Below are 24,329 nucleotides of genomic sequence, written 5' to 3' on the forward strand. Positions count from 1 at the left end.
GACGATGTGGGGCAGGACAGGGTTCTCTGTGGGGGTGGGGACCCTGAGAGCTCACACACCCCTCCATCAGTGGAGTGCTGCCACCCTGCTGGGGCCCTGGAAGATGAGCTGCCAGCTTGGCCTCCACCCCAGGATGGAGAGGGTACACCCTCCATCCCAGTGCTGGAGCCCTGGCCATGGGTGGATGTGGGATGAGCCAGGGCTGCCCCAGTGTGCTAAAAGCCAGAGCAGTCCTGCTGCTGCCAATCCCACACTTTAACCAAGCTGAGAGAGCGATTTTTTCCTCTCCAGGCTTTAATCTTGCAGCCTTCATCACCATCATCTTCATCTACTCCAGCATGTTCCACCCCATTCCCATCACTACTTCCAAAACAGCAGCGAGAGGTGTCTGCTCCAGGGAATTCAAGAGCACAATGTGGTTCCTCTTCATCGCCATCACCGAAGCTGGACGCTCATCTTCCTCCTCAAGGCGCTCTCCCTGCTGCAGGTGGCAATGCCAGGAGAGCCCCAAACCCTGGCCAGGCCCTGGAGCACAGCTGGATGTGGGAAATGCTGGGTTTGAGTCTCCTCACCCATGCAGGGGCTGCCCCAAGGCCACACATTGCTCAGCACTGGGCTGTTCCAGTGCTGGAGAAGCCCTGAGCACAGGTTTCCTCATCAGCCAGCAGATCTTGTTAGTACTTTATTAATTGCACAGATGGGAAGAGCAGCCCCAATCCAAGTCAAACAACTGCTGCAGTTTCATATGATACAAAACAAAAGTCCCTTAAATACAAAATACCCGGCTCTAAGTGAGCATCACCTGGTGCTGAGCTCTGCCACCAGAGTTATATATTAATATTCCACCTGTACAAGTATTTATAGATAGAAAAAAAGAAACACTTTAAAAAAAATATCAGGAGAAATTTCACTCCCCCACATGTTAGTTATATTTTTATATATATATATATAAAATACATATATATATAAAAACACAGACTAGAGGCTGATTTGTGCTTTTTTTTTTACCAAAAGACAGACAGACAATTATGGCCAAACTGACACTGGGGGTCCCCAGCTCATGGGTCGTGTTGCCTTCCAGTTGGAACGACGTCTGGGAATTTGGGTCCCTGCCTCAATGGAGAAACCAGGTCATCTTCTGGGTGCTGACAGCTCTGGTGTCATGAACAGGTCCTTCATGAAGGGAAGGAAGGGTGGAAAGGGGAACGGATGTCTCTGCAGGGAGCAGGTGGACACGAGCCACGTGTAGCTGCCCAAAGAGGGGTGAATCCCAAACAGCTGCCCCTCCTGTCATCCCTGCTCCCTCTGGGTACAGCCTTCAACACTGAGGGCAGCACAAAGGGGGAGCTGGTCTGGGGAGTCTGTCCCCACCTCGATGCCTCTTTCAGGCATTGTCCCTTCCCACTCGGGCACAGCTGCTCCGGGGCTCCAGCAATGTCCTGCCCCACACAAATAACGGGTTAGCTGGTTCAGGGATGGCTTGGAACGTGGTCCATCCACCCCTCCTCCCAGTGACACCCAGTGCAGAGAGAGGGCTTTTAGCCAAGAAAGAGCAAGGCACAGGAGTACAGGGCTGCTTCTTCCATGAATTCAGCACCAATGCTGCAACAGATTCCATCTGCCCCTTGACAGGTTGGCACTTGAGCTGTACCTATGTATCTACGTGCAGCCCCCTCCTCCCAGAACAGCTGCCTCTTCCACTAGCACAGTGACTCCCTGGCTGTCCCCACTGGGTGACACCACACACACAATCCCCTCCTCGCTGCCCTCCCTCCACTTCCCGACCCCGCGCTGCGACCTGCGGACACGGCCCCGTTTTCCCCGCTCGCTCCTCCAGCCTCACTCCAAGCTCCTTCACCCCTGCTGTTGCTCCTGGCTTGTGTGGGGGGCTCCAGCTCCTGCCACAGGCTGCATTAGGGGTCGTCCCATGGCCACTCTTCCCCTCCGCTCCCCTGCCTCTCCTGTGGGACACCACGGCTTCCCCTCTGTGGCCACCCTGCCCCGCAGCACCCGGGCCGTGGCACAGGACTGCCCAGCCCGGGGTGAAAGGACATTTATAAATATGTGCCTCTGTCTCCCCTCCACGGGCACTGCACCACACCGTGCTTCCTTCTGAGAGCCCCAGTCCGGATCCACTGGCAAGTCCAAGTCTGAAAGGACAGAGCATCTTCCTGGTGCCTCAAATCTTTGTCTCGGGGCCGTTGGGACTCAGGGCTGGGAAAGAGTCTCGGATCCTCACCAGCTCCATGGCACAGAGGTGGCCAAAGACCCTGTTATACCACTCGGGAGACCGGCCCCTGGAGAAGGGAAGAGTCAGGAGGGGTGAGTGGGCAGGAGAGACACTGGCAATATCAAGGAGCAGCACATCCTGCTGCTCCATCCCCTCCCCATCCGGAGGGACCCGTTACCTGAGGTCAGCCCTGCAGATGTGGGTCACCCTGGAGCGGCCCATGGCGCTGGGCTCGATGAGGTACTGGGATGTCAGCACGATGGCCTTGACACCTCCCTCCACCGGCACCTTGTCGTGCTCCACCGAGAGCGAGCTGAGCAGGCAGGCTCCCCGCGGCAGGTCCGTGCGCCAGCGCCTGCGACCGAGCACGAGTCACCACGGGGCCCGCAGCGGGATGGGCCAGTGCGGGATCCCCCGTGGCCCAGGAAGGAGGAGATGGGGCTGGAGCAGAGGGGAAGAGCCAAACTGAGCCCAAACCCGCTGCGGGTCCCGCCGCCCTCACCGGAGCACCATGCAGTCCCTGCGCGGGTGTGGGGCCATGCTGTCCGTCACGTAGTGGTACACCTCCATGTCCTTGTCCAGCGCCTCCACCACCCTGCTCTGCAGCAGGTCCTCGTCCCACAGGTGACGCTCCCGCAGCACCCGGTGCAGCACCGTGGCGGGAGGGGCCTCAACGTCCGTGGAGACCTTCCACAGGCGCAGAGGGTGCCCATCCCCAACCTGAGGGCACGAGGTGAGGGTCACACAGACTGTCCCACGGGACCCCCAGTGCTAACCCCTGAGCAGCTTTGCTGATGGCTCCCACTGCCACAGAGCAGCACAGTCCCATCTGCTGGGTAGCAACAGATGGGGTGGGACCTGCTCTGGCTACTGGAGACTTCAACCCATGCACATTTCCCTGTTCTCAAGCCCCTCCACCCAGTGGCATTTACCTTTTTGCAGGACAGCTCCGTGTTCAGAGGCCCTGGCGTGCTCAGCCACCCCTTGAATTTCTCTGATGACTCTTTGAGCAGGTTCTGGACACTCTGCTCAAAGTAGGAGTGTAAATCCTTGCTCTCCCCCTGGCACACCAAGTCAGCCAGGGGGTGCGGATAAGAGTCTGCAGCCATATAGGAGCTGCTCAGCTGCAGCAAGATTTCGTGGGAGACCTGCAAGCCAAAAGCACACAGATGTCCAGTAAGGCAGAGAGATCCTGCGGGGACTTTGTGAGTGGTCCTGGACAGACAGACAACTGTAACTCATTCCCTACGGAGTGGGGAGGATGGACATACAGCCTGCACCACCTCCTGCCCCAGGACATAGCTGGGCTTGGCTCCAGGGTGAATGGCTGGTGGCTGCTGTCCCACAGAGGGAAGGGTGCCCTCAGCCCGCCCCAGGACCAGCACCTGCTGGCAAGGTCACACCTCCCATGGGCAGTGCTGGGCTGGGACACCACTGCCACCCACCTGGAAGAGCTTCTTGCAGTCAGTGATCATGTGGGAGAGCCCCTGCGTCGCGGCCATGTTCTCATTGAGGTCCTTCTGGTCCGGCTTCCCCATGGTGCCCCTCTTGTGCATGGCCCTGTGGGGGATCAGGTGGGCACCTCTAGACCCCCATGGCTCTCATTTGTGTCACAGAGAGGAGCCAACAGCCCCCCATGTCTCACCATTCCCTGCTGGCCCCCTCCCACAGCAGGCAGGGAAGGAGCACTGGGGACCTGGGGCTCAGCCAGCCCTCACCTGGGCGATGTGCTTTCCTTCTTGGACACGTTGAGGTGGAAGATGGAGGGGGCCAGGCACACAGCCAGGTTCCCAGCCGTCATCTGGTTCTCCTCAGCCGAGGCGATGTCGCTCAGGAAGTAGAGCAGGGTCTGCAGCACCTCCCGGTTCTCGTCCGGCATGAGGATGATGGCAGCCTGCACCGCCTGCAGCCGCTGCTCCTTGGACACGACTGCGGGCACGGGGCAGCGTCAGCAGGGCGACCCCACAGCCACCACCCACCCCCTCCATCCAAACAGAGGGACTCCTCCTCCCCAAGAGCCCAGGCTGCCCCAGCCCGGCCCTTACACTGGTAGATCTGCAGGAAGGTGTCGGTCAGCTTGCTGGTGAAGATGGGCTCGGGCAGGTCACGGAAGTACTGCTTCAGCAGGTCGGCCACGTCGTATGCTGACTGCCCCGAGTAGTTGACGTTGTCGGGGCTGGTCTCGTTCATGTGCCGGAGCGCCTGGATCCGGGACTTCACCCCGGACTTGCGGAAAATGCCAACCTGCCGGGGCAGAGCAGGGGGTGAGCGGGCACCGGCCTGGGCGGGCACCTGTGGGACAGGCAAAGACACTCCCTCCCCACGGGGATCATCCCTGAACCCACAGGAGACACAGCGAGGGATGGCCAAGGGGATGCTGCTGGGCCCCCACAGAAAATCCCATCCTCCTACTTCAGCACAGGCCACAAGAGGTGAACAACAGGACCCCTAAAGCTTTTTCTTTCCTCAAATCCCAGTGGTGCTGCCCAGCAGCCGCGGCCTCACCTGGTCCAGGCACTGGCTGCGCAAGTAGCGCATGGCCTGCTGGATGCTCTGGGGCAGGGGCTGCCCCGTCCGCTGCACGTTGACGATGGGTGGCACCCCAAAAACCATCTTGTCCCTGTAGTCAGGGACTTTACTCCTCTTCATGAACTTGGGGACAGTCCTGCAGAGTGGGACAGAGAGACGTCAGTGCAATGATCAGTGCCCTCAGCACCCCGTCACACAGACAGCAGTGTGGAACTGCTGGAACACACACAGACACACATTTCTGCAGTATTTGGAATACAAGCAAGGCAGCTTCCCAGCAGGAATGGCAGCACCTTTTATTAAGCTAAATATTTTGATACTTGGCTATGAAAAGTCCCACTCTCTAATGTTTCTGCAGCACTTTCAATGCCCCACAAACACCCGCAGCTCCCACAGTGGGAGATGATGCCAGGAGCCTGGGGCTCAGCTCTGGCTCACACTTGCCAGAGCAGACAGCCCTTGGTTTAGCTTTTCCCCCTCCACAACCCAAAGCTGCCCCAGGCTGGGGGCACAGAACGAGCTGCAGCCTGTGGGCTCCATCCTGGCCCCCCTTGCCCCAGCTCACCACGTCCAGGCCTGTTTGTGGGGCACAGAGTATTTCTCCATGATGGCTGTGAGCCGGAGCAGGGAGCACTTCTGGAGCAGGTTGAGCTGTGCCGATGACTGGCGGTTGATCTCCAGCGAGGCTGAGTTCAGGCTGGGCCGGTGGGAGTTCTGGAAGCTGTGCCAACGCAGCTTTCTGGGGACACACGGGATATTCCCAGCTAAGGAAACCCTCTCTGCTCTCCACTCCTTCATGGTTAGTGACACATCACCCTCTGGCACCAGCAGAACTGGCTGAGAAAAGCCACAGAACTCGGCAACAGCCCTAGCTGTCCTGGGGAGAGCCCCAGGGAATACTGGCACAGGGGAGGCACGTGCCCCTTGCGTTTAACCTTGCCATTAATGAAAACCCCTTTAATCAGGGGTCTGTGCAGGCAGGCAGGGCCGGCAGCAGTGGCAGTGCTGGCAGTGGTGTCCTGCGGCCACCAGAGCGCACCAGCGGCCCGCGCTGCGCTCCGGTCCCGCACTGTGCGGCTCCAGCAGCGATGCCCTCCCTCCTCTGCCCCCCGGGAACACGGGCATCCAGCCCTCCGGGAACACGGGCATCCAGCCCCCCCTCCCGGAACACGGGCATCCAGCCCCCCGGGAACACGGGCATCCAGCCCCCCCGGGAACACGGGCATCCAGCACCCCCGGGAACACGGGCATCCAGCACCCCCGGGAACACGGGCATCCAGCCCCCCGGGGACACGGGCATCCGCACCCCCGGGAACGGGATCGGGCGCTGCTCCCCAGACACATGGGCTGGGCACCCCTCCCTGCTGCAGCAGCCCCGTCCCTGGGAGCGCACATGGCCAGGCTGGATGGAGCTTGGAGCGAAGAGAAAGTGTCCGGTTGGAACGAGACTGTCTCTATGGTCCCTTTCTACCCAAACCACCTCGGAATTCTGTGATACCTGCAGGGTCTTGTGAGTGATGCTCCTACCCCCGAATCCCGGCGCTCCCGCGTCTCCATCTCTTCAGCTTCATTGAGGGAGTTCCCAGTGCTATCAAAGTCACTGGCAGAGGTGCCAACATCCGACATGGACTGTTCTTCGAAATGCAGGTTGGAGGGTTCCCCTCCCGAGTCCGACTCCTCCTCATCCTCCTCTTCCTCGCCCCCTTCCTCCCCATCCAGGCCAGGGAAGACGGCTTTACACCAGAGCTCCACTTTCTGCTGCAGCCCCCAAACGTGCTGCAGGATGTCGTCGAGGTTCTCGTAGGTGACCTCCCCGTCCTTGCAGAAATCCTCGCTGCTGCCGAACTCCGGCACGTTGTCGTAGATGCTGACACGGCTGCCCAGGGAGCTGCAGGAGCCGCGGCGCCGGCGGGCAAAGCCCCTCGGGGAGGACGAGCCCTCCATGCTGCTGCTGCTGCCGCCCCCTCCCAGCCCCACAGCCGTGCTCCCTGCGTTCCAGTGGGTCAGCGAGCTGCCGGCCAGGGGACACAAGCTCTCGATGGAGAGGGATTTGGGGAAGGTGCCGGGCTTGTGGTCACAGGGGATATAGACCAGGCAATCACCATGGCGAGCCCGGCGCTGGCACTCGGCAGCAGCCCAGGCACCACCGGTGGCGGTGGCCGTGTTGTAATCCTCCAGGTAGACTCCGCTGCGTTTGGGGTCAGAGCTCCCCTTGGTGTCCCCAGGGTCGAGCAGGCGGTTAGTCCTGTATGATACTGAGAAGAAGTGTTTTTTGCTGTGGAAAGAGGCAGGTATCCCTTTTTTAGAGGAGTTGGTCCTGGTGGCTGCAAGGTCCCCATTGCTCTTCAGAGAGCCCCATCCCGGTGGGAGAGTGGCGCTGCTGCGTGGAGCCAGCCTCCTGTCTGGGCTGGCTTTCTCCTTGTCCTTCCTCCGCAGGGACTCAATCCGCTTCAGGAAGCTGCGAGAGCGTCGCTTCTTCAGCTTCTCCTTAGAGCCCTCTCCCTGGCCCGAGGGCTGCTCCGGCGCAGAACCCTCGCTCTGGCTGCAGCTGGAGGCGTTGGCAGTGCCACGCAGGGGGGACGGGGGCTCACATGGCACGGCCGCAGTGCCCAGCGTGCCGCCCGTGCCACCCACGCTGCCCACGCTGCCCGTGCTGTGCAGGGACGTGGCCTCGGGGTTGGTGCTGAGGTCCGTGAGGACGCTCTCACGGCTGGACACCGGGCACATGGCGCAGCTCGGGGCCTCCGAGCCCTGGGATAGGACATCGGCAGAGCCCACCCGTGACCACCTCTTGCTGTCCCTCTGGAAGGCCCACCGGTTGCTGATGGCACACAGGTCTTCCTCCTCGGAGTCTTCATTCTGTGGGCGGTTGAGAGCAGGGGATGATCAGTCGGTTGGAGCCGAGGAGGGTCAGCACATCCCCCCACCTCAGAGGGGCACAGCCACCAGCACGGCCCCAGCTGGGGAGGGCAGCAGTGTGTTCACCCCCTTAAACCAGCTCAGGACCCCTTTGGCAGTGGAGGCCTCCAGGAGCCACTCTGTGCCCAGGGCAGTCCCAGAGCTCACCAAGACACTGACCCACCATCGTGCACATGATCCCCTGCACCCCTCAGCCCCTCACCTGCCTCGAGCATCCAGGACTTACCTGTTTACGCTGAAAGTGAACATCCAGCTTCATGGAGGCACAAGTGTTCAGGGTCATCAGCCTCCTGCAAGAAACAGGGAGGCTTTACCCTGGCCCCAGCCCCTGTCCCAGCCCTGCTGCGGTCACAGGGATGGCTTTGGCTTCTTTTGCTTTCCCTGCCTTAGAGCCTTGGCTGTGCTGGTCACCTGCCACCTGCTGCTGTGGCCCCACGGTCACAGGAACACCCAGCTGACAAGGGGACAATGCCAGCAGATGGTAGCCAAAGCCAGGCCATGCCCATGCCAGCTGCTGTGGCCACCGGTTCCACAAGTGGGCAGGGGTGGTCTGCTCCAGGCTATTAAAGCAAAATCACCTCAGAAGCTCCTGTGCCCCAGACAGGGAATGACTAAAGGAGCTGAAAGCTGAGAGAGGGAGGGACCTCCCATCACCTCCTGCCTCACTGCACCCAGGAAATGGCACAGGGATCCCCTCCTGCCCAGCACAGCAGCCTCTCTGCTGGGAAACAAACAGCAAACAGACCCTTCCTGCCTCTTCTCTGTTCTGGGTGGGAGGGACAGCGTGGAGCCAGCGCAGGGACACGGGTGTGATGACGCGTCCCGAGAGCCAAGGCAGGGCTGAGTCACCCGCAGCACCGAGTGACACATGGCCCACGCAGACCGACCATCCGGTCACTGTCCTGCTCTGCCTGCCAGCTCTGCCTTGCTCTGCCCGAGTCCCCCACACGCTGCTCCCTGCACACCCCTGCTGGCAGCTCCAAACCTGCAGCTGCAGCAGCGCCGTGCCCCGGTGGAAATGCACAGCTGGGCTGTGCTGCCTGGTACTGGGACCAGCATCACATGGAGCATAAACACCTGTTGTTTCCCTGGAACCACCCACCACCAGCAATGCTCCCTGATGTGAACAGCTGAGTTTTCACTGCAGAGGGAGTGACAGTGCTGGAGCAGGCTCTGAGCCCAGCCAAGGTGAAAGGCAGACACCCTGCTAAGCCCATCACCCCATCAGGTACCCCCTGAGCCCATCACCCCATCAAGCAGCCCCCTGAGCCCACCACCCCATCAGCCTGGGCTGCTGCCCTTGTCTGTGGCACATCCCTGTGCTGAATCCATGTGCAGGGGGGCAAGGGAGCATTACCTGCACAGGGATTTGAGGGAATCCTGGTCCAGGAAGCTGTGGTCCTTCTTCACAGCACTGATGTCAAGAGGGAATGACGACTCTGGGGAGGGAAGTGACATCAGTGGCAGATCCCAAGCCAGCTGCTCCATCAGGGATAAAGGGCAGCAGCAGGCATGGGAAAAGGAGGAAAAACCCAAGTGGATGGAGATGACCTGGAGGTGGTGCATGCCCAGGTTCCCAGGTACATTAGGTGAGGGTGATAAGGTGCCCAAGGGCTTCCATTCAGTTTCCTGCTCAGCCCTGTGCACTCGGAGACAGCTCTCCTGGGATCATGCATGTGGGACCTGGACCTTCAGCCCCAAGGGTCTCAATCCATCTGTCCATGAAGCCATGGAGCGTGATCAGCACGGGAAGGGAAACAGAGGGAAACCCTTGGAGGATGTGGGGAGGTCTGTGGACAGAGGCTGGAGAAGGGTTGGTTCATTCAGAGACTCCAGCACCAGCACCGCTCCTCGCTGCCCAGCTGTGAGCACTGTCTGGGGCCAGCACCTGGGGCTGGGTGTCCCAGCAGGAACCCAGCCTGTCCTTGCACGTGGGGCCTGCCCCCCAAAATAGGCACTGGCAGCAAACAAGCTGCTCATAAAGCCATCACTGGGGAGCTTGTGCTGCAGGGGACGGGGGAAGTGCCCGGCAGAACAATGGCCATGGCTGCGGCCACCAGAGCCGCGCTTCCCGCTATTGTCCAGCCAGACGGGGCCGGCTGCAGCCGCCACTCCTCGCACCAGCTGGGACCAGGATCCCACCATGGATCCCAAACACAGCTGAGCCCAAGGCAAGAGCCACCGCCACAGCCACCCTGGGCGCCTGGCACAGGAGCTGGCAGTAGGAATTCCAGCCAGGCAATGCCCGTGCCCCGTGCCCAGGGAGGCACAGGGATGTCGTTTGCTCCAGGCAGGGCAGGCTGGAGTAGGGCAGGGGTTGTGGGAGTGGGGAGGGACGGAAGGAGGGAGAACATGCTCGCTGTCCACATTACCTACACTGGCTGCCCCTATGCTCCCACCCACGGCAAACATTCCCTGAACCTCATCAGATCTGATGGCTCTCCAAAGCCTGGCTGCCCGTGGCCAAAGCTGCCGCCCCAGGATTCCTCAGAGCCCTGCCTGAAGGGGAAAAGTTCAGGAATGCAGGGAAGTTAACTGGCTGGTTCTCCAGGCCATGACCAAGAGCTCAAAGTGTTACACACAATCACATAATCAGTGAGCAACCCCCTCTGTCCCCTCCTCTCCCTGGAGCTGTGGGTGCTGTCCCTGCAGCCCCCCTTGGAATCCAGATGAGATACAGGCTCTGAGCAGGTACAGAGCAGGGTCAGAGGCAGGAGGCAGCTCTCACCTTCGTACAGCTGGGCATACTGGGGGAATCCTGCTGCCCGGAGCCAGTCACACGCTTTCTTGGCTTCGATTTCTGTAAGAAAGCAAAGAAGCAGCCTGAGCATCCCAGCAGCAGCAGCAGCACCCTGAGAACGCAGCCCACCCCCCCAGAGCCCTGACACCAAGCCCACGTTCTGCACAGAGAAGAGGAGATGCACCCTGCAGAGCCAGTGGGGGTCCTGGGCAGACACAGCTCAGCTGCAGCTCTGCCAGCACCAGGCAAAGAGCAGGAGATGACAGTGATGCCACCTAAATGACAGAGCCACAAGACACTGCTTTAACCTTCTGATGAAACTTTTTGTTTCTGAACCCATCAAACCAAACACAATTCTTGGCCAGGCAAGAGAGGAAGATCTTTCTTTGTAATCATGAGTTCAGAGCTCGTCAAAGCTCAGGGCTGATCACTTCTGCAAACATCCCCGAGCAAAGGCTGCCAAAGGAGCCCTTCCTCCCCACCACCCAGCCCTCCCCACCTCTTCCTTCAAGCTGGTGTTCATCCCAGTGGCCACCAAATCCCTGGTGGGGGTTCTTCACCCCTCGCCCAGCTGGTTCCCACCCCTCACACAGGGATCAGCCATCACCCAGATGAGCCCATTCAGCAGCCAGCAGGATTTCCTGGGAAATTCCTGTTTAGAGAACTTGAGGGAAAACAGCCCAGAGCTCCCGCAGCCACAGCAAGTCATTGCCAAGTGTCAGCACCCATCGGCCTGATGACATTTCTACTGCTGAGGGCGACAACATTTGACCTCAAGGGTAGAAAATGCCTTGGCAGCCTCAGGCTCTGGTCTGCCCCTCCCAGAGGCACCACCCGGCACTGAGTGGGCCGAGGCCAGACCCACCCAGCACTGGAATACCCTGATTCCATCCTCATCCACCCACTGCCTCGGGCCAGAGCTCTGGCTACAGTTTGCATTCCCAATTCCAAACTTAAACTCAGTGAAAAAAATAAAAGCTCCAAATAAGCAGCTCAGTTCAGGACAGGACCAAGCCAAAACTCCTGACCCAAATACTTGGCAAGTTTTGGTAAGAAAGTTTCAGAATGAGCATCTGGATCTTGGTCCAGACCTCACAGCTGTCATTAGCTGTGCCATGAGTCCTGCCAAAACCCAGGGCTGACCCCTCCTGCCCCCAAAAGGGCTCAGACCCAGCAATCCCAGTGAGGAACTCAACCCTGGAGCAATCCTGGGTCAGCTGGTCCATGTGGAGCACCACATCCCTCCCAAAGAACCCAGCACCCCGTGGGGAGGGCACCCCATGGCTGCATCTGTCCAGCAGGAGGACACCAAGGCTGGTGGTCCCAGGAATGCTCTTTGGCCACGCCACCTCTGGAAGCAGATCCATCCCACACTCCTGGAGCGGGCAGGACCCAGGGACAGGCATTTCCCACAGCCCCTGCCAGTTCCCGCTCCTGCCCGACTCCTCCACCCCTTCACTCCCAATGGAAATTCCATGGGGTCAATCCCAGCCAGCGACTGCAGCTCCGTGTGCCCCCAGCCATGAGCAAAAGCACCAACCTCCCACCTGTGCCGTGGATCCTGCCCCAGGAATGGGTCTGGCGGAGGGCAGCAGGGGCACGGCCGTGGCTGAGCTCACCCCTGCCCACAGCGGGGCTCAGCTGGTACCAGAGCATGGCTGGGCACAGCCGGGGCCACGCTGGAGCCTGGTGACACCCAGCGTGACCACGGCCACCCCAGCAGGCTGGGAACAGCCCAGGGCTGCAGCAGGATGCTCTGTGCAGGACTGGGCTCAGCCACCCATCCTCGTGGTGGAAATGCGGAGTCAGAGCACGACATTTCCTTCCCTCCTCCGCCTCCCACACACACGGGCTGGCAGGGGGCCAGGGCCCCAAACCTCCACCTCTCCTCTCCAGGAACCAGGTCCAGGCTCTGCCTGCTGTGCCAAGTCCTGCATCCCCTGGAGCCCCTCAAACAGGGAGAAGCCCCCTAGAGCAGGGGGGGCTTTGGCCAGCCCAGGCTGAGCCCTCCTCGTGTGTAAGTGCTGTCATAGAAAAGGTTTCCAAGTGTCCTGCCCCAGAGGGAGCCAGCAGCCAGCTTCCTCCTCCTCCCGCCCTTCCCACGGACGTGCTTTCCCAGGGAAGTGCAGGAAAGGCCGGGCAGGCAAACACTCCTGCCGTGGGGCACGGCCGGACGCTGGGCACAGGGTCACCCATTCCAGCCGCATTCCCAGCCCTCCCTGTCACCTCTCAGGAGCCTCACCATAGGGCAGGGTGACAGGACCTGAGCCCAGCACACATCCCTGGCTGCAGCCTCCACTGGGAGCCCAGCCTGAGCCCAGGGATTGCTGCCTGGAGACCCTCCACCCTCCAGGCAGCAGCGACAGAGATGGGTTTCCAGCATCTCCAGATGCCAGGATTCTCTGATGTCTAATATAGGCTCATCAAACACTATATCCACCCTCAGGAGGGCACAAAGAGCCTCTCCTTGCCTCCACTAGTCAGAAAACAATTTCCTGGAGCTTATAGCACCTCGGTATCTTTGAGATCTGAGGTTTAAATGGTGCAGAAGTTGTCCCACTCCAGCTGCATAGCAGGAGGAGCAGGCACAGGGTACAGGCAGGGTCTGTGCATCCCTGAGAAACTAGGGGATAAATCCCACAGCTTCCTGACTGCAGGCAGGGAAGGTAGACCAGCAGCCCCATTACATTTCAGTCAAGATGCTCCAGAGAAAGCTCCCCATGGGAGATGAGCCCTCAGAAAAAGCCTGGACAACCCCACAGCAGAAACCAACACCAAGACCTTCCGTAGAAAAATCTCCCAATGGTGCACAATCCTATGAGCCACCAGAGAATCCCCCCCAGCAAAGCCTCTGCCCTTGTCCAGCAGCTGTTGAGGCCGGATGGAGTTTCCCAAGGAAAAGGTATCCACAGCAGCTCTCCCATCCCTGCACCCAGCAAGGGGCAGAGATTGTAACCCAAGTGCCACCATGGTCCATCAGTGGGTCCAGCCCCCCAGCCAGGACACCCTGACCCCCAACACCCCCAGGAGGGGGTGGAAATCAAAAACCAAGGAAGAGAAGAGGCTCCCATTGTTCCAGAAGAAAAGGAAGAAAACAAGCACTGAAGTAAAAAAAAAAAAAGGGACAGAATTCCCCAATCCCCTTCTTGCAGTCACTGTGCAGTCACTGTGCTGTGGCATTTCCCTGGGGCAACACACTGGTGGCTCCAGCAGGAATGGCTCCTGGCTGTGGAGTGTCTGGGGCCTGATTGCTCTCTCTCAAGTGCTTTTGGTGCTCCATCCACCTCACCCTGGCCTGGAACAGGCGTGGACAGGGAAAAGCCCAGGACATTCCATGAAAGCTCTAAAATGAGCAACCCAGAACACTGGAGGCCAGCAGAATTATAGGCAGGAAAGCCACTTCCCAGAACCCCAGCTCTGCACTTTCACTTTAACAATCAAAGTTGACAAGAAGTCCCAGGCCAGGCTCTCAGCTTCCCACAGCAAGGTTCCAAATCCCCATAAAACATCCCACACAGCCAATTAGTGTGTGAGGAGAAAACCCCGCCACAAAATCGCTCGCACGTTACCTCATGGAAAGCTGGAAGCAGCTGCTTGGCACTGCGGGGGAAGCTTCAACCCCAGCACCAAGGGGAGAGAATTACTCTTTTTTTCTTTCTTTTTGATGTGATTTTTTTTCCATCCTGCCTGAAAGTAAAACTGCCTACAACAGGGACTTTCCTTCTCGGCTGTAAGCAGAAGTTTCTTGTCTGTTTATTACAGGAATGACAGAAAGTTCCAACACGTCTCCTGAACCAGGGGGATGTGCCTTCACTGCTTGAGAGAATGAGGAGCAGAAGCAGGTGGCCCATGGGAAAGGTGTATCCCACTCACACTGAAGGTACCAGGGATGGAGGGACTGACTCTGCCTGGAGAAATCAGAGCTGCCTTCCTCCCCAGGGCATCACTCCCACAGCAGCCAAGGGCCAATCCCAGACCCTCCCAGTGGGCTTTGGAAGAAGCCCCCACGGTGCCCTCCTGGCACTGGGCACAGCTGGGACTCACTGCCCACCCAGCTGGGCTCTTGGGGCAGGAGGCACACAGAGCTCCACACAGCCACGGGCACCTCCTGCTCTCCGCTCCCAGCTCCACTCAGCAAAGCACAGGGATTTGGGAGCTGCCAGCACAGACATGGACAGGGCACATGGACAGGAATGAGGAATGCTCTTGGATGTTCTCCCAGACACGGCGGGTTTCCATAATTAACCTTCACACAGTAAAAAGGTCTCGTAAGCTCTGAGAACTGCTCCTTGCTATGACACCAACCAGGAATTGCTCAAATGCCTCCTTCACCTCCAGCCCTGAAATGTCTGGTCCAAGGGCATCGCTCCTTGGGGATGGCACCTGGCAGGGGGGATGGCAGCAGAGCCCTCTGCCACCCTGCTCCTGTCCCAGACAGCTGCTGGGAACACAAGGGACACCCCGGGGTGAAAATGATCCTAGAGGTGGCATGGGAATTGTGTCTGTGAGCACCAGCTGGTAAAAGCCAGACAGGAACCCCTCTGGCCACCATGGGGCAGGGAGACCGCAGCTGTTGGGTGTCTGGATCAGATGTGGATCATAATCCATGCAGGCTGGGCATGGAGAGCCCCAGCAGCACCATCAGAGCTCCCCAGAGCACTCCCCCACCTTATCTGTGCCCCACTCATCCCTCGGCTGGGCTCCAGGGCTGTGTGTGACCACCCTTATTAGCTGAATGTGGTAGCTCTCATTTCCTCCCCTCAAACGAGCCCAACAGCAGCCTCAGGTCTGGTTTATTCTGTTCTAAAAGCTCAACCAGCCTTTTGTACACACGGTGTGCAGAGCTTTGTGCTGCCAACACAGGAACAGGGCCACCAGGAAACCGAGGTGATGCTGCAGCACCAGCCAACAGCAGCTCCTGCCCTCACAGGCTGGCACCTGGCACAGGAGGTGGGCTCAACCTGCCCAGAGAACACCTCTGCTTCCACAAACATCACTCAGAACAACCTAATTTCAGGTTTGCAGCCAGTGCTGTCTTTAATAAAGATGAGAGAGAAGCACTGAAGCAGACATATTAGCCACAAAAAAAAAAACAAAAAACAAAAAAAAACCCCATGCGTAAGATCATGGAATGGTTTAAGCTGGGAAAGCCATTTCAGATCATCGAGCCCAGCACTGCCAAGGCCACCACTAACCCAAGTCCCTTCTTCACACCCAGACATCTTCACAGACCCCAGAGGGCAGGGTTGAACAGGGGACAGCCACGCTCAGGGGCATGGCATGCACAGGAGGGAAGGACTGGTGGGCTCTGGGACATTCCAGCCGATGGATACTGGCAGGACCAAGTCAGTGTCCCCTGGCACTGCTGTGATTGCTACAGGAGTGTCCCACAGCATATTCCAGATTCCTGCTCCCCCAGGCAGCTCCTCAGAGTCCTGTAGCCCATCTGGCCCACAGGACACCTCCTCCCAGCAGCTCGGGAGCCCTCGGGAGCAGGAGCTCTGCGGCAGCTCGGGGGTTACACGTCCTGCTGCTCGGGCTGCAGCTGCACAGCAGATGTCTGGGGGGAACAAGGGATGGAAAAAGAGAGGAACAGAAACAAAGGGCCAGGAAGGTGAGGACCCTGATCCGTCCTTGCCTCCCTCACCTGCATTTCTGCAGCTGCTCTGACCCCAGAGGAGCAACAGAGAGGGCAGGACTGTCCCACTGTGCTGGGAGCACACAGCAGCAGACCCCGTGTCTGAGGGGAAGCCCAGCATGGAGGGACCCTGGGGTTCCATCTCTGAAATGGAAAAGCAAGCTCAGAGCTCTGGCTCCAGCCCACCCTGTGCACCACCAGCACAGCCACCAGCCACCTCGGTCACATCTAGGCTGGGGGTGAAGTTCCTTCCTTCTCTTTGGTGTTTGCTAAAGCCAGAAAAAAAATCCAGAAGAGAATCCCAGAACAGTTTGGGTTGAAAGGAAGCTTAGAGATCTCATTCTGGCCCTCTGCCATGGGCAGGGACACCTTCTATTACCCCAGGCTGCTCCAAGCCCCGCCGAGCCTGGCCTAGAACACTTCAAGGCATGAAGCACCCACAAGGAGCAAGATGAAAACAGCTACTCAGATGCTTGAAGAAAATTAATCCATCTTGCCCATCCTGTAGTCCACCCCTTCTAGAATTACACTGTTTTCCTGTTGTCCATCCCAATGATCTCACAAGTGCTTTGTTTGGATAAGCAGACACCGTCACTCTGAGGGCAGCCAGCAGCACCAGAGCTTCGGCAGCACCAGGCACAGCATCCATCACTCCCCACAGGTACCAGCCAGGCTGCACCTCCCCATGAGGAGCCCTCACATCGTTTCTTTACACAGACAACAGCAGAAGTCCAGTTTTCACCACCTGGAAGAGTGTTAAACCCAGCACGGACTGAGGTCAATGTCTGGAGTACTGCACGAGACCCAACACCAGCCACCACCAAAGGCCAAGGAAGGCCAAGTCAAAGGAAAACACCAACAGTTCTGCTAAAAAAAACAGATCCAGCAGCAGCTCTGGCTCTGCAGGGAGCTCTCAGCTCCAATCACCCATTGGAGCATTTGCATCCCCCATGGATGTGACCTGGTGCAGCTGCTCTCCTGCTTCCCACGCCGAGGAACGACCCCCAGCTCCTACTGCTAAATTCAGGCACTAAAGAACAGTTACTTCCTTAACACACAAGGGAATTCCCTCCTACTTGTATGCATTTATTTGGCATAAACACATGTGTTGCCAGAGGAACCCATGGAGCAGAATTCCCTTGTGGTCTTGCTGCAGCTTTTTCCATGCTGTACAGAATCACAAACTCACCCCGTTCCTGGATGAAGAATGTTCATGCTCCAGCAGCTTTGGTGGGAGCCCTATGCACCCCCAGGGACAGGGAGCCCAAACCACGGCTGTCACCAGCCAGTGGCCACTGCCACAGCCCTGGCACAGGCACAAGCCCTTGCAGGAAGGAACAGGCACTGAATTCCCAGCAGAGGCACAAAGGGTTACTATAGGGCTCTCTTCTTCCCCTCTTAAAGGCAGAAATACAAAAATAACCCCAAATCAAGTATTTACCAACTCAGCACAAGATCCTGCCTCCTTCCCCACCAGCCCCAGCTTTGGTTTATCGGCTGGTCCCTGCTGCCCGGGGGAAGTACAGGTGCCTGTATGTGCTCCTTGCTGAGGTCCTGAAATCCCATCCCACATCAGGAAGATCTGCAGAACTCAGGAGTTTAGCCCCAAGGAGTCCTGGATGTGCAGCTGAGCAGAAGACCCCCCTCAGCTCGTGGGGGTGAAGGCACAGAACCCCTGTCCCTGCAGGGACCCCTCCAGGCACAGCCACGCATGGAGGCATAACCCAAACTCCGAGTTTCAGGACACAGGTCTGTGTGCACAGGGGAAGGACTGTCACCAGCTCACAGATCTCTCCCACCAGGACCCCCTTCTGCTGCACCCCAAACCCACTGGCACCGCTTGGGCATCGCTCCCCACAGCTCCGGGGGCTCCAAACCCCGCTCTTTTCTCATTCCTCCTCTCCTCCTTCTGAAAACTGCTTTGAAATCAGCGAACTGGTGTCACAGGCGATGCCACATCCCAGAGCTGGCACCAGCACCATCGCATCCCTGGCCACGCTGCCCTCGCCGCCCGGCAGGGCCGGGGTCGGGCTCGCACAGAAGGATTTTGGCTGAGGCTCAGGAAACAATCGGAGATGAGGAGGAGCTGGCACACGGTGCTCCTCGGCTTGGCTGGCTCTGCCAGAAATAACCCCAAATATCGCCAGGACTTTTCAGTGGGGAGCAGAGCGGGGAACGGGAAGCCGCAGGCGGTGTGACTGATGCCAGCCCGTGCTGTGGCACTGCCATCGCCCCTCTGATCCCTGTCCCGGTGCCACCGCACTGTCCCAGCAGGGCACCGGGCTCCCCGCACGCCCCCCGGAGCTGCCGAGCATTGCACGGGGGGAAAAAAAAAAAAAAAGGTGAAGGGAATTCTGGTTTTGGAGAAAAGATTACAAAACAAAACAAAACAAAAAACCCCAACAACAACATAAGCGACACCTCTGAACCCTGCCCTCGCCCCGCTGTGTAAAAGCCAGAGCAAACCCCCCTGCTGCACAGGAAACGCTGCTTCCAAGAAAGCTCTAACAAGAAAAAAAGGTCATTTTACAGCCTTTCCCACCTCCCCCGAGAGCGTTTGCTGGCTGGAGCCTCCCAGTCCAAACACAGAGCTGCGACACGAGCAGACTCACCATGGCAGGAGCTGTTAATCCCGGCTTTGTTCATTGGAACCCGTGGATTAAATGCAGAAAAAAGTATCAGCATGACCCCCAGCCTCCTTCACGCCCTCCTCGGCCACCCAGCACCGTCCACCGGCGGCAAGAGACCTTCCCTCAGGCAATCCATGGCAGAGCTGCGGTTCTCCCCTTGGCAGGGCTGTGCCGAGCCGACGTGTCCCCGGCGAACAGGACATCCCGGCCCGCACGGCGGGGGTGGAGGCGGCAGGGAGGGCTCCATCCGCTCCCAGCCCCGTCCTGCCCAGCCCGGAGCCCGCCAGGTGAGCCGCAGCTTTCCCTTCCAAGCCGAGGAATAAAGGGCTGAGAGCACAGCAGGGCGGTATCGTGCCGGCTCCAGGCGCTGGGAGCGGGGCCGGTGGGGAGTCCCACACTGCCCGGCAGCACACGGGGATGGAGGAGAGGGGTGGGCACCCCAAAACCCGCCTCCCATCAGCAGACATCAACTATTCAAAGCCGTGAGCCTCAGCTGAGGCTGCTCTCGGCCGGCTGCCGGCAAACAGCAGGAGCTACCAGCAGGTTCTGTGTGCAAGGCATGGGAAATCTCACAGCCGAGGCTGGGCTGTCATAAATTTCCCAGCCCCTCAAGATACCAAAGAGGACTAAAAGCTCAAAAATATGGTCCAGGGACAAGAACAGCAGTGCCTGCAATCTGAGATATCCAGACAAAATCACCCAATTCCCTACACATTTCTGGTTTGTGCTGAGCCCAGTGTGCTCCACCTGCCCAGGGAATGCTTCTATCCCACACAGCAGCAGTCGGCTCACCTCTCAGCCCAAAGCAGAGGGGTCAGCACGGTCCGAGCTAGAAGCTGTGGTTGACACAGGATCAGTCTCCGCAATGAAAACCACATTCCCCGTGCCTGCACTTCCCAAACCGATGCTTTGGCACAAATCATTCCCAGAATGAGCTGTGAGACCCCCTCAGCTGAGCATCATCTCACCTTGCTTCTGGTTCCCAGTGAGAAACACCACAGGTCCCTCATCCCTATCCAGGGATGTGGCATTGGAAAACATCCTGCCTGCCCTCCGCTCCCACCTGGCAGGTCTGACCCAGGCCCCAGGGAGGAGCCCAGACCCTGCTGTCCTGACAGGCTGTGACAAGGATGGAAGCTCAGGTAATAGGCCAAATTATCATCCCAAAAACACGGGGGACAGTGAAAGCTGTACACAGGGGTGGAAACACATCAGGAACATCAGGTTCAGGGAGGTCACCGAGTCAAACAGGAACACTTGGTCTACCTCTTTCTCTGTCCCCCTTTCTCCCAACTGGAAGGAGATGTTGTTGAGGCTGGAGTTGAAAATCAAGGCTCCCCTTTCTTTATGGAGCTAACAGGAGATGCCAGGACAGCAGGACAATGGCATTTAGAAGAAGTCTTAAAGGATGTTACAATTTTCCAAAGGGACGAAGGAATATTTCAAAAAGTGCAGAAGTCTCCTTGCCAGGAATGTGGGGAATGTCAGGGAATATTATAAGACAGGATGCTGGCCTCAAGCTCTATTGGAGACTTTTGTGCCGGTCTGACAGTCAAGATGCTGAATGCCAGTGGAAGACCAATCATGGGAATGGCAGAGTCAGCTTACATGGTCCCATCCCTCTGCCTCCCACCAGAGAATCCAGCACTGCCAGGTCTGCCCATGCCCCTTCCCACAGCCAAGCCCACCATGCACCAGGGCATAGGCCAAAATGGGGGTCTTTACATAAAAAACAGCATTTCTGAGGAGCCAAGGCAAGCAAAGCCTTGCAGGACACCGAAGAGAGCCGTGGATCGGGAAGGATCCAAGGATGCACGAAGGAATCTGGGCTATTCCGTGGCTAAAAGAATCCCAAATCCAAGACCTTTGCTGTAAGCCAGGTGGAACGCTTCCCAGACACGGTTCAAACAATTCTTCTTCAGTTTGGTTAATTAAGCAAGCACTTCCCAGCCTTCTGAGGGATTTACAGGCACAGGAGCTCACACCCCTGGCACAGCTATTCCAGTTCATGGGAAGTTATGACGCCGAACACACCGGAGCCAGAGAGCCGACAGCAGGGTCAGGAGCAGAGGAACACTCCCAGGGTCAGGCCAAGGAGAAGCCCAGGGGTCAGCAGGCAGCAGGAAGCCCCAGTTCCATACATGAACCCCTTGTAGTAGGAAGCAGAGGCCGGTTACTGGCAGAGCAGCACCTTTGGCAGGAACGGGCATGTTTGTTCCAGCTTCCCTTCCATGTGAAAGCCCCTCTGTAAGGAAAAGATTTGTCACTTGTCGAGAAAGACCCTCTTGGGGTTTTCTGTCTGGGCCCCATTGCACAACGGCCTCGCTGGTGCTCACAGCTGGACATGGTGAGGATGGGGCTGCTCGTGGGTCACAGATCCCCTCCTGATGCTGGGCTGGTGCCAGGGCTGGCAAAGGCTCCAGCCTGTGCTCAGAGCTTCCCTGGGGTGATGCTAAGAACACTTTGCCCACAAGACCATCATCCTGGAATAGCCACTGAGATCACACAGGGAGGAACCTCCCCAGCTAGCTGTACCATGCCCAGCAGTCAGGGCTGTGTCCATCAGAACACTCTAAAATGCTCATCTTTCCCCAGGCAAACATTCCTTCCCGGTCCCAGCAGTGTGCAGCAGTTGCCCACTGGTGTTTCTGAGGAAGCCTTTGCCTCAGCAAAGCTCTCCCCCAGCACTGTTGGCCAACATGTTTGTGGTCAATCAAGCAGCTCACACCCTTCTAGAACTTTGTCTGTCTAATTTTATGACTAATTTTTGACTCACATGAGAGTTTTCAGAAGGAACCCAAAGCCACAGCACAGTTCAGCAACCTCAGCATCTTTGGGGACAAGCAGCACCTGCCGCCAGCCCCATCCAAGACAGTGACTGATCTGCCCAAATCGTGCCCTGATTTGCCCAAAACCCCCAGTCCCAGTGCCTGGACGTGTGGCTGCTCACCCAACACCGCCTCGCTGAGCCACAGCCGTGCACACACGGCCAGCCACGCTCTGCTGCCCTGCCTGGCATGTGACAGGTGACACTGACCCGTGACCGCCGCACACAAGGACTCACTGCTCTTCCCGCCGGCTGCTCCCTGAGGGTTTCATTCCCACCTGCCTGTGAGTGTCACAAGGTCCCTGCAGGCTGAGAGCACCAAGCAGGGCTAAAGGAGCTGATCATTGCTCTCCTCAGCCTCCAGAGCATTCTCAGAGAGAGAGAGGGGTGAGATACGGCATCTCCTCCCCCTTCCACTGCAAAAAACCCCTGTGCCCATCCCCACCCAGGACCTCAGCAGAGCTGGAGAGAGCTGAAGGGGAGCAGTGCTGGAAAAACAGGGAAAGCACTGACACAGCCACTGGTGCATCACTCCGTGCCACAATGGGCTGAGGAGCCTGGCCAAGGAACACAAATGCTCAATAATCCATGGAACCCAGTCTTACACAACATCTTCCATGCTGCCAGGAGCCCTTCACGGCTCAGTCCCTGCTCAAGGAGCAGCACGAACCACCTGAGAGCAGGTAAATCCCAGGTGAAGCAGCTGGGCACAGCCAGAGAGCAGCCCAAGAACAGCCAAGATCTCTGTGGGTGCTGGCAGTAAGGAGAGACTGGGATCTCCAAGGATTCGAGTTCCATCCCGAGCCAGCACGGAGCACTCTGGGGGGATGTGGCCCTGCCAAGACAGATGTTCTTAACTCACAAAGTTTCCTTCTGTCCTCAGAGCCCACGGATAAAGTATCAGTGAACCTTATCAAACACCAATCACTGAGACTCCTGACCTTGCTATCTCTGCCTTGTCCAACCGCTGTGGCCAAAGAAACAGAGACACAAGACTCAGGCTCCTTCCCCAGGACCCTGCCTGGGGGACCACAACCCAACCCTCAACACAAAAATTGACACCCAAAGCAGGGAGGGAGCAGAGCTGAGGTGGGGGTGGCCACAGCACAGCAAAGTGAGTTGGTTTTACTGAGAAGGGCAGGAAGGAAAAGCGTCAAACCACGAGCTCAGCCAAGGGTCCAACACTGCTTCCTGCCACGGAAGGAGTTCAGAGCTTCATTAATGAGCCAACAGCTGCAGCTCCCCAGCCTGTAACAGTGTTCACAGAAACAAAAAATTAATTAAAAAACAATCCCTGCTGCTCAAGCAGGTGGGAAGGCTGTGGAGAGCAGGAGAAGAGAGGCACCCTCACGGTGTTGCCGCAGCAGGGCAGCCGTGCCCGAGCTCCAGGGACAGCGTGATTCCCACCGCGGCTTCCTCAGTCAGAGGAAGAGATTTGGGCACGCCCAGCTCCTCTCAAAGCAGGCTCTGCTGGTAGGGAAGGACAATCCACCCAAAACTCACCAGGTCCCAGCCTGCTCCTGCTGGATCTCCCTGTGCCCGGGGTCCTGCAGCCACCCAGAGCCGGCTGGAGCCGCTGTGCCGGACATCACCCAAGGTCAGGCTGGCAGCGCCCGCGTGCCCAGGGGGAACGTGAGGCACAAAGCTGCAGCTCACCAACGAACTCTGACTGTTTCCACTTCTTCAGTCCCACATCATGTTCCACAGGGATCACAGAATCTTGGAACCACAGGATGGTTTAGGTTGGAAGGGATCTTTCAGCTCATCCAGTTCCACCTGCTGCCATAGGCAGGGACACCTTCCACCAGACCAGGTTACTCCAAACCTTATCCAACCTGGACCTGAACACTTCCAGGGCTGGGGCAGCCACAGCTTCTCTGGGCAACCTGTGCCAGGGCCTCACCACCCCACAGGAAAAAATTTCTTCCCAGTGCCTCAGCAGCACCTGAGGGTCACCTCTGAGCCACTCTTTGCATTTAAACACTAAAAATAAAAAAAAAAAAAATAAAAAAATATTAAAAAAGGTGTGCTGCTTCTTTTCTTCTGGGAACTGTCCTCACCACACCACCCAGCACCACCTCATTTTATCTACCCCCTCTTCCCTGCTTCCTGCCACGCAGACACCGTCCGTCAGACCAGCGCTACCTCTGTGCCTGGCCCAGCACACAACAACCCCAGCTGGCAGGTGATGTTTGCAGCCAGCCCTGCCTTTAATCTGGGAGCCCCCCAGGTGCTCTCAGAGGCTGCCTACAGAGCACCAGTGCTCCCAGTCCAGCCATTCCGTGGCTGGGACCACCGCTCCTCCGGCTGCCGGAGCGGAGCGACACCCCAGCGCTGCCGGGGCCAGGAGCCAAGGCAAAACAATGGGAACCATTTACAGGGCAGGAAGCTGCATCTGCTGGATGAAACGCTATCTTCAAACAAGACGTGTTTGGATAACTCCAGTTTCATAACTCGCCTCTTCCGATGTTAGGAAATCACAGTAATAAAAAAGAAAAAGCAAAATGGGGGAGAAGAAATTTGGCATGGGGAACATCGGGGAGAAACTCAAACCCCGGTGCTGCCACGGGGAGCCCAGCCTGTGGCATCGGGGTCTGGCTGCAGGATCAAGGATCAAATATCCTCGGGGAAAGAGTTAAATCTGCACGTCCAGGGGCACAGTGAATGTTGATCTGGTGCATTACCACGTCTGCTTGTTTGACTTTTCAATGGCAATCAAAGCTTTCCTGGCGGAGGGCAGACAGCCACAGCAAGCACAGGATATGGGGTTCAGCAGCTTTCATCTTCATCATCTTCAAGATAATGGAAGGGATGGC

The 24,329-nt window shown here is 58.0% G+C and overlaps 1 protein-coding gene across 6 annotated transcripts in view; it reads right to left on the reverse strand.

Moving 5' to 3' along the window:
• Positions 1-669: 669 nt before the first annotated feature.
• STARD8 (StAR related lipid transfer domain containing 8) overlaps positions 670-24,329 on the reverse strand; it is a 49,052-nt gene continuing 25,392 nt past the window's right edge. For 3 of the 6 annotated variants that reach the window (XM_033514004.1, XM_015626481.3, XM_015626483.3), the window contains 13 exons: positions 10,407-10,478; positions 9,036-9,117; positions 7,905-7,968; positions 6,258-7,618; positions 5,325-5,498; positions 4,736-4,895; positions 4,276-4,474; positions 3,949-4,159; positions 3,676-3,790; positions 3,163-3,378; positions 2,733-2,950; positions 2,409-2,585; positions 670-2,297 (listed from right to left, as the gene is read on the reverse strand). In XM_033514004.1, the coding sequence (XP_033369895.1) occupies positions 2,180-2,297; positions 2,409-2,585; positions 2,733-2,950; positions 3,163-3,378; positions 3,676-3,790; positions 3,949-4,159; positions 4,276-4,474; positions 4,736-4,895; positions 5,325-5,498; positions 6,258-7,618; positions 7,905-7,968; positions 9,036-9,117; positions 10,407-10,478 (3,167 nt within the window). In that variant the 3' untranslated portion in view covers positions 670-2,179. Of the gene's footprint in view, positions 2,298-2,408; positions 2,586-2,732; positions 2,951-3,162; positions 3,379-3,675; positions 3,791-3,948; positions 4,160-4,275; positions 4,475-4,735; positions 4,896-5,324; positions 5,499-6,257; positions 7,619-7,904; positions 7,969-9,035; positions 9,118-10,406; positions 10,479-11,958; positions 12,165-18,668; positions 18,932-24,329 lie in introns of those variants that run through there. The other 3 variants (XM_015626482.3, XM_015626480.3, XM_015626484.2) reach the window with 3 other exon arrangements.

The sequence above is a fragment of the Parus major genome, chromosome 4A (assembly GCF_001522545.3).
Source record: "Parus major isolate Abel chromosome 4A, Parus_major1.1, whole genome shotgun sequence".
Lineage (NCBI taxonomy): Eukaryota > Metazoa > Chordata > Aves > Passeriformes > Paridae > Parus > Parus major.